The following is a 10,328-nucleotide window of genomic DNA, read 5'->3' on the forward strand; positions in this document are numbered from 1 at the left end:
TTGGAACTTCCTACCTCTCAAGTGCTGAATTTTACTAACTCATATATTATGGTCCAATTCCAACATCATATTTGTGACTCTTGGCCTTTAAGAACAAAGAAATTTCTTACAATCAGTTTAATGATACTTCTCTGGAGTCTGGATAAAGAGATCAAGAAAAACACCTGTGAAACTGCGAGGTGAGATATTATGATTAAAAAAATACCAATTCGTGGAGATTGATAGGCTATATTGTATTTTGTTACTTTTCAATGGCCTAAAACAAAAAGATTTAAGTAACTCTGATCTAATAATCAATTTGAGTAATATTTAACATATGTACAAAGTGTTCATACGGTTTTTGAATAGTTATCTCTAACGACAAGAATAGAGAATCAGAATATTTCCCAATAGTCAAGTCTCGGTTTCCAAAAGTATCCTTGCCATGCCCATTATGTTGTTAAGCATGAAAAGTCTGCAGAATCTTGCAGAATTCTCAGCACAGTTCACACAAGAAAAGAAGAAGAAAGTGAATAGTGAATACAAGTTGAGAATGTAATCTATATTTAACTGTATATAAGTGAGAGCACTACTGTCTCAGCCAAAAAAATAAAAAAAGTGAGAGTACTACTGTGGTAATTATACAGAGATATTGAGCTCAATTAATAGCACATGTAATCAAGCTGAGTTTAGCATGTGGAAATACTAAATAACAGAATTCAGCATGTAGTTAATTAATTTAACTGATTGAATTTTATGCACGAGTGTTTCCCTTAACAAAGCATGCAACTCAAAAGCTTAAACTAGCAAATGGAAATACCCAATAAATACATAAGCCTACAACCAAGCACGTACCCAATTGAAGCTATAAATGATATCCTATTTGCTGCTTACCATTGCTAGGTCAATTTCTTCCTAACCTTGAAATCTTATATTCATAATACACTTTGAACCAAACAACACAATAAGACTGTTATCAAGATCATAAGAGGAGGTAAATTATGACTATCCTCAGTAATTAAATAACGATACATTTATTTTGTGGACTTTTTTTTTTTCTGTAAACAGCATCCAAAATGGGACATCTATGAGTAAATAATTGAGCTGTGACTTACTCCTAAATAAAATATACATTAATGTGTATACATAAGAATAGAAAAAGAAACCTTCTATATCTGCTTATTTTGATTTTCCCAAAAATTCTTCTCCCACAATTCCACTTGTTTTATTGAAATTTCCTTTCTCTGCAGAAATGCATGAAGAGATGGAGGATCATATGGATGAGGCATAGTGCATGGGCTAGTGTACGTGGGACCATTTTCCATGGATTCCATAAAAAATTTCTTCTGCACTCCTGCTGGACAAGCCATTCTCTCTGCACAGAGTTCAACAGCTTTTCTGGGTCTAATGGGCTTGAGTGTTAAGAGCTTGGCATACTCATTTAAAAGATGAAACATGTAATCACATACATATTCCATCTTCAAGTCTTCTTGAATGAATTCACTTGCTGCCTTCCCCATTCCTTGTGCCTGAGTAATCAAATAAAAATAAGTAATCAAGAAAAGGGAAAGGGAAATATGGAAATCAAAGTCAATTCAAAACTGTGTTTGAAATTTTAATTTTGTTAATGTATCCTTCATATTTCCCATGAATTTTGTGTACTTGAGGTATGAATAGAAAGATAGCAACAAAACAAGCATGGGTTTCGCTTTAAGGAAATTAAACATTGCAAAAAAACTGAAATGATCAGATAGTTTGACATATGAAAGCCTTTAAGCCAAGTAGTTGCTTATTGGCTTCTTATAAGTTATATCAGGCCTGTTTAAGTTTCAAAACTCATTGTCTGAAATCATCCCCCTATGAAAATTTTTGGCATTGACAATACTTATTTGGTCATCTACTTGTGGACACCAGTGTACATACACCAGACACATAATCTCAACACTTTAAGAACCAACATTAAACTTTCACTTTTCAAAATTTTGATGAATAATGACAAAGTTGGATGCAATTACACCAATGACATCTTATCAACAAGCCTAAGTATAATAAACACTAGTAGACTTTAGAGAGCAACTATTTTGTAGCCTAGAGTTCCTTCTTAGAAACTAGTTGGATGGGATCCAACTAATAGCCTAGAATTTTGTTATAAACAACATGTCTAGTTTGTCCAGTTATGCACAATACTGTTGAGACAATGAGACTTCGTAAATTGATTGATAGGAGATTCTAAAGAAAGCTACTAGGATAGCCAGATGAACACTTAGCTCGCCTATAGGAATATCATTTAAAGTAACAGAAACAGTAACAAGGCATCATTTCAAGGTATAGTATACTACATTACTACTTTTAACGATTCAATTCCTTGTATAAGCTAAAATTTGATTTTACAATATTAATCTACAGGGACTGGAGAAAGTTACAAATTGGATTGCCTTGGATCTTTTTAGGAAGAAACACCATATTCATATATGCCATTCAAGTTAATCAACTAAAAATATAAGATTAACCAGCACAAATATGATATAAAAATCATCAAAATATTGATTAACATGACACCATGACCTTTGCACTAAATACTACAAATTTTACAACATTTACTTACAACAAAACAACACCCTAAAGCTTATTCCCTGTGTGATCTAGGAATTGAAAGTACATAATTCTCCATTTCTTGTTCAATAGTAAAATATTAATCTACAGGGACTAAATAAAGTTACAAATTGGATTGCCTTCGATTTGCATAGGAAGAAATGCCATATTCATATATGCCATTGGAGTTAGTTAACTAATAATACAAGATTAACTAGCACAAATATGATATAGAAATCATCAAAATATTGATTAACATGACAACATGACCACATGACATTGCACTAAATATTACGAATTTTACAACATTTACTTACAATGAAACAACACCCTTAAGCTTATACCCCATGTGATCTAGGAATTGAAAGTACATAATTCTCCATTTCTTGTTCAATAGTAAAGGACCACATACACTCCAAAACCCAACCACAAAACCAAGTGCCATGCTCACATAGAACCAATCCACAACATGTCTACTAGTATCTTGACACCCTATGTTGTCAATGTTGGGTTTTGCACCACTTGTAGTACAATTATTAGCAAGTGGTGGTCCACAAAGTTTGTTCCCAATAAAATTGGACGCATTGAAGCTCTGTAGTTGAGTGCCTAATGGGATTTTCCCAGTCAAATTGTTGTTTGACAAGTTCAAATGATTTAAAAATGTCAAACTTGACATGCTTGAGGGAATTTGACCTGAAAGTTGGTTCATAGAGAAATCAATAGATTCCAATGATCCCATAGTACCTATATTCTCCGAAATACTTCCAATCAAGAGATTATATGACAAATTTAATGATTGTAATCCTTGGAGAGTGGTCACTTCTATGGGTATCTCTCCTGATAAACTGTTCATAGAAAGGTCTATACTTTTTACCAATCGGAGAATGGTACTATACTCAAGAATTTGCCCTTTTATCACAAGCGATGCACTTTCAAGAGGGAATGATTCACCATAATAAGACATTGAGTCATAAAAATCCATGTTGTAATTTGAAGTATCTTTTGTGGCCATGGCACTAAAATTTTTAACACATCTCGGTATGCTTCCAAATAGCTTATTACATGAAAGGTCCAAGATTTGGAGTGAAGTTAAAGCACAAAGTTCTTCCGGTACGTGACCAAGAAAATTATTTGAGCGAAGGCTAAGAATCATCGAGTTTGAACATTTATGGCCTATCCATGAAGGTATGCTTCCAACAAACTCATTTTCAGCAACATCAATGGTCATCAAATTGTCACAATTTTGGAAAGATGATGGTAATTTTCCAGACAATTTGTTTTTGTGTAGGTGCAAAGACTTAAGAAGAGTCAATGATCCAAGGGATGTTGGAATGTTGCCAGTGAAATTGTTGATTCCTAAATTTAGGAGCTTCAAGTTGTTCCACTTCATCCAACAATTAGGTATTTTTCCAGATAAATGATTTTTTCCAAGATTGAGAAGTTGCATTTGTTTGGGCTCATTCATCTTGTAACACAAAAAGTGAGAAATAGATCCAGAAAATGAATTGTTAGAAAGATCTAGCATAGTCACGTTAGAGGATACATAAGGTAAAGAACAATTGAAATGGTTCGAACTCAGATCAATCACGGAATTAGAAGACAAATTCATGAGACCGTTTACTATCTCTCCATAGAGTAGATTTTGGGACAGATTTAGAAAGACTAACTGAGAAGACAAGTTCCAAAAAGGAGGAGGAACAACACCAAAAATCCTTGCATTGGATATGTCCAAACGCTGAAGATGTCTTTGTGAACAAAGCCATGCGGGAAAATTTGGCCCCAAATTCCATGATTGAAAGCTTAAAGACACAAGCTGAAAAGGAGGATTCCAATTGTAACTTACTTCTAAAGTCAGTTTGTTTCTAGATGCATAAAGTTGGATCAAACTTGTTAAATTGGAAAAATGAACTTCGGACACAACACCTTCCAACATATTTGAATCAATATATAAAGTCTCTAGTTTGGAAAGCTGCCCAAAATTTTGAGGGAGAGTTTCATTAAATTGATTATACGAAAGATCCAGGAATGTCAAAGATGACAGGATTCCTAAAGACACTGGAATTGGTCCTGAAATTGAATTATTCCAAAGAGAAAGATGTACTAGGTTTTTAAATACCCCAAGTTCATCCGTCAAAGGACCATGGAGTTGAGAATAACTTAAGTCTAAGATCTCTAGTCTATCTGAAAGACACCCTGATAAACTTTCTAAGATTTCAGATATCTCTTGACTCCATTTGTTGTATGACAATCTGATTTCCCTTAAGTTACAGAGATTACCCAACGATCTTGGCAACTTTCCTCCAAGTTCATTTCCTGACAAGTCTATACTAATGGCAGATGTTAGGTTTCCAATGGCACTGGAGATTGTACCCTGCAAATTACTGGAGCCAAGGTTGAGAAACTCAAGACGACTACAACTATACAACCAATTGGGAATTGAAGAGTTGAAATTGTTGGAAGATAGATCGAGGTGACTAAGAGAAGTCATGTTTTGGAGATCAACAGGGATTGGACCATGAAAGAAATTTTCAGACAGATCAAGAGAAACAAGATTACGAAGACCAAAGATCCATGATGGGATCGAAGTGTTTTCAAATTGGTTCTCTGAAAGATCGAGGGTGAGGAGGGATGAAAAGTTAACAGTGGGAGTCGGTGGAATGAAAGGCCTAAGTTGGCAATTGGACAACCGCAAGTCTAACAAGGAAGGGAGTGTGTTTGTGAGTTGAACCCAATCAGAGACTTTGCTAAGATTAACATAACTCATATCGAGATGTTGTAGCAAAGGAAGACCAGAAAGCCATTCAAGGTTTTTGACATATAAACCAGGAAATCTATAATCTTGTTTGAGATTGAGATAGAGCAAATTGGAGAGATTTCCAAGTTGATGAGGTATGAGTCCCACAAATCCCGCATAAGAGAGATTAAGAGATGTTAAACTCTTCATTGAACCGAGAAATGAGGGAATAGGAGAAGCAGAGAAATTATTGAAGCTGAGGTCAAAGTAATTCAAATGCTTCAAATCAAGCAGAGAAGGATTTAGCTTACCACCAAACATTGACTGCGAATAAGCTTTGTATTGAGCATCATATTGTTCTGGAGTCATAGAATCATCTGGAATAGGAGGGAAGCTTCCAAGATGGAGTTGATGGACGTGAGCAGTGAGGTTGTGGCAGACAACACCAAGCCAGTGACAGCAATCCCCATCAACAGTCCAAGAGGAGAGTCGATTTAATGGATCAATAAGGTCTTGCTTGAAGGTGAGAAGGGCGTGTCGCTCGGTATCGATGCAACGAAGCTGAGAGTGTCCGGTGCAGAAAATGAAGAAATTAGGAAGAGGAATAATTAGAAAAGCCAGGAAAAGGAATCCTAAGGAACCCTCCATTATCAGATTGATTATTATGAGAAGTAAGGATTTTTTGTGAAAACAATACTAATTGGATGGTAATTTATAGGAGCAACTCCGTTTGATTTTGTTTTTTTTTTTTGCTTTGTTTTTCACTTCAAATTCTACACTCTCCGTCTGCATTCGGTGGTCTACGCTTCAAGCATTGACTGAAGTCTTGCAAGTTGGACCCTCCCTCCATTTTGTGGGGGCCTTTGTCTTGATCTGGCCGCGTACCTTTTTTCTTTTTTTGGCTGCCACATATCAATTTGCTTACCTGCCAAATGTGCTTTAAGAAAAATTTCTTTTTTTATAAAAAAAAATCAGCAAAATATTCAATAAACTTTTACATAACAAAATATATGTTTTTTATTTTATTTTTTCATTATATTTGTTTGGTAATGAGAACGGAAAAGTATAAAGTTGGAAATTAAATTACTATTATACTCTTATTATTAAAAATAAAATGATAAAAAAGTGGAGTAATTTGATACTTTTTGTTATGAGTTCTAATTTGGTAAGAATGAGGCATATAATGTATATTTTATATCATCTAATAAGAGAATGCTACATTAACATTTTACTTAAAATTCAATATATCGTACCACACCTCAATAAACTCTTAATTTTGTTGGATTTATATGAGTATTATAATTAATTTCTTTTCTTATTAATCTCATTTTCTTTCATCTTTTCTTCCCAATTTGGAAGGAAAAATAAAATGGTGAACTCGAGTGAAAAACTCCATCCACCCCCAAAAAGTAAAAAGAAAAACATCAATTTATTTCTTATAGGTGCCTTAAAATTTTGATATTATTATGATTAATCAAAAGTTATTCAAAATGCAAATATTTGGAACCGTATAATTATTTTTCTATATTTCCATCTCAATGTTTTCAGCAAAATGTCCACAGAAATAATTGGACAAAGAGTTTAAATAAAATTTTACTTGATTTATATTAGAAAATACATTGAGATGCCTATATTAATATAACATGTTACAATCCCATAAAATAAAATAAAATAAAAAGCATGTTAAGTTTCTTATTAATAATAATAGAGTAAAGTTTAATTAGATTCTTGCAAAAGAAAAAGGACGATAACAGTTCTAATGATATTTTATTTGTATGCAAAAAATCATTACTGAAATTACAAAAATTAGGTTGCATTGAACTAATTCTGGAGCACGAAGGAATACTATCACCAGTCGATTTATCGATTACACCATAGGATAGAGTTTGCAATACAAAATAGTTGCATTGGGTTTGGGCGACAGTCTGCCCATAAAATGCTGGTGTATTCTTAAATCAAATGTATATGTCTATTGGTCCCTTTTGTTTGTTTTTTGTTTTCTTAGCAAGTAAAAGCTTGTCTTTCAGCATATAAAATTTGTCAAGTGGAAAACATTCAAATATTGCAATCAATTCCTGTTTCCATGTTCGTATAGTTCGTAACATGCAATAAACATTTTCTCAGCAACACATCAACCAAAGAGTAAAAGCTGATCTTTTGCGTGCTGTGTGTGATCTTTTAGCTAAGTACTCTAGACTATAATATGGCAAGCAGGTCTAGTTGGAAGTTGTCCAACCATTCTTGTTTCGTTGTCTAAATTTGGATGTAAATGTTGTTTAAGTCAATGATATTGTATTTGTTCTGTTAAAAAAAGAAGAAGCTAGTCTCCCAATTAAGTCTTCCACTATAAAAAGTTTTTTTTTTTTGGGATAAAAGTTTCTTTTTTGGTTAAAAATGAAAAACAAAAAAAGTTTATTGTTTTGTCTAACACAACTGACAGGGAGTGCGCTTGATAAAATAAGAACGATGTTAGTTTGAATATCTCATTTTCCCTTCCCTGAGGCAAAACCTTTTATTTATTTATTTTATTAAAAATAAAATAAAACAGAAAGCTTGTCTTCCACTATAAAAAAGAAAAAAGGTAAAAGAAAAAGAAGTTTGTCTTATCAAAAAAAGTTAAAAAAAGAAGAAGCTAGTCTCCCAATTAAGTCCTCCACTATAAAAAAGTTTTTTTTTTTTTTTTGGGTTAAAAGTTTTCTTTTCTTTTCTTTTTTTTTGGTTAAAAAAGAAAAAAAAAAGTTTATTGTTTTGTCTAACACAGCTGACAGGGAGTGCGCTTGATAAAATAAGAACGATGTTAGTTTGAATATCTCATTTTCCCTTCCCTGAGGCAAAACCTTTTTATTTATTTATTTTATTAAAAATAAAATAAAACAGAAGGCTTGTCTTCCACTATAAAAAAGAAAAAAGGTAAAAGAAAAAGAAGTTTGTCTTATCAAAAGCATTCAAAATTTTCAATCAATGACACCGCACACCCTTGGTGTAGTGGTCACTTCACAAGTATAAATGCTCGTAGAGTACGAGACCAAGGGCCGGATTTCAAGTGTTTAGAAGAGAGTTTCACACATATTACACATAAATTAGACTAGGGTTTAGATTAGAGAAAGCAATATGTCATTTTCTCACAACGCATCAACCCATTTGCTTAGTCTTCCACTACAAAGAAAGGAGCCTTCCACTGTCAAAAAGCTTATACTTTAAAAGTCTTCCACCAAAAAAAAAAAAGGTTTATCTTTTTTAAAGATAATAATTGCATGAGTAATGTTATAAACATACAATATTTAAATTGCTAAGTTTTTTATCGATTTTTATTTGATCCCACGCACCACTAATATTACATTTTCATCTATCAAATTATTAATAACAATTTATTTCCCAATAGTGGTAATTTTTTTTTTTTTTTTCCTCTGGCTCTAGACTTATTTTAATTGTATTCTTTTTGAGTAACACAAGTGATTGAGGAGAATGCTTCATAAAACGAAAGTCATTAATTTGAACTTTGAATCTCTCTTTTTTCCTCTCGTTAAACCAAAACACAGTAAATAGAAAACCAAAGCTTTACTTCCATTACAAAAAATTATTATACGCTCATTATTTTATACTAGAAGTTTTTTATCAAATGGTCATGTAGCCCTTGTTTTCTCGTTAATGAGTTTTCCATGTAAGAAAAACAACATCTTACTTATGGATTGTCGTAGATATCTTCTAATTGATCTTTGTTTGTACTCAGAAAATTTAATTGAAGGGTTCATTAAATTTGCACAACCAATAAATAAAAAATAAAAATTGAGGCTTACAATTGGTTGATGACCTATTTTTTATATTTCCATCTCAATGCTTTCTAGAAATGTCTTTAAAAAAATTGGACAAAGAGTTTGAGGATTTAAGCATTCTTTAATTAATGGATTTTTTTAACGGATTAATGGATGGTTTAGGACTCATATATATTTAATTTATAATTATTATGACTATTCAAAATTATTCCAAATGCCATTATTTGGAACCTTAATTGATTGATGACTTGTTTTTATATTTCCATCTCCTTGCTTCATGGGAAATATCCTTAAAAATATTTGAACAAAGACTTTGAGGCTTTGAGCATTCTTTAATTGATGGTTTATTTATTTATTTGTTGAACAGATTAATTGATGATTTAGGATGTGTGTGTGTCTATATATACCCATAAACTCAAATTTTAATAATATTTAGTTAAAAGACTCATAAAATTCAAAGAAAAATAACCAAAACTTGGAGTTTCTTATTCAAAAACTCAAATTAGATCAAATGCCTTCAAAGTCCTAACCATAATGGGGTTGCTATGCTGCCATCATTGTGATCAAAATCAAAATACAAAATAATAATTTTAAACTTGTGATTGTTCAAATAATGATAGGTCAATTTTTATATATCTTTTTTTTTTTTTTTGAAAATTACAAATTTATAATCCAAAGACTTTAAACCTCTAAAGTCTTAAAAGAGAGTTTGGAGACTTCGTTTTTCTTTTCTGAAGTCTTTGGAGTCTCCTTTACGCTTAGATTTTTTCTTACATTACCTAATTTTCCACACCAAACTTTTTCTTTTTGATGGAATTCCACACTACACATTGAATACACTCAATAACATTTTTCTCCATCTAGTTTTTCCAAGAAAGTGTCGTCCAAGAAAATTAAAAATTGTGGGGGCCTTAGAATGTTGACAAACAATAGTTGTGTGAAGAATTCAACATTCATTTCATGGAATAGGAGATAATGAAATCTAATACCCTCTAATACGGTATCCAACATCAAACATTTAATCTTGCTTTTACTTACTAATTGAAAAAGTATTTGAAAAAAATAAATTTCTTTGGAGATTGAGAAAATAACTCTCAAGATATTCTCCATACACATGAAGAAGTAGACTTTAGCAACCAACTCTTTTAGAGCCTGGGCTTCTTTCGTGATTGTTATAAATAACACCAATTCAATTTTTAATACTTTTGTTTTAAGTTACAAATTTATATTGCAAAGACTTTGAACCTTTA

The 10,328-nt window shown here is 32.1% G+C and overlaps 1 protein-coding gene across 1 annotated transcript; it reads right to left on the minus strand.

The window, feature by feature from the left end:
- Positions 1-887: 887 nt before the first annotated feature.
- LOC112001607 (receptor-like protein EIX2) lies at positions 888-6,111 on the minus strand. Its single transcript, XM_065763449.1, has 2 exons — positions 2,889-6,111; positions 888-1,508 (listed from the first exon to the last, which is right to left on the minus strand). The coding sequence occupies exons 1-2, from the start codon at positions 5,951-5,953 to the stop codon at positions 1,460-1,462; spliced, it is 3,114 nt and encodes a 1,037-aa protein (XP_065619521.1). The 5' UTR covers positions 5,954-6,111; the 3' UTR covers positions 888-1,459.
- Positions 6,112-10,328: the final 4,217 nt, after the last annotated feature.

The sequence above is a fragment of the Quercus suber genome, unplaced genomic scaffold (genome assembly GCF_002906115.3).
Source record: "Quercus suber isolate HL8 unplaced genomic scaffold, Cork oak 2.0 scaffold_507, whole genome shotgun sequence".
NCBI classification, from domain to species: domain Eukaryota; kingdom Viridiplantae; phylum Streptophyta; class Magnoliopsida; order Fagales; family Fagaceae; genus Quercus; species Quercus suber.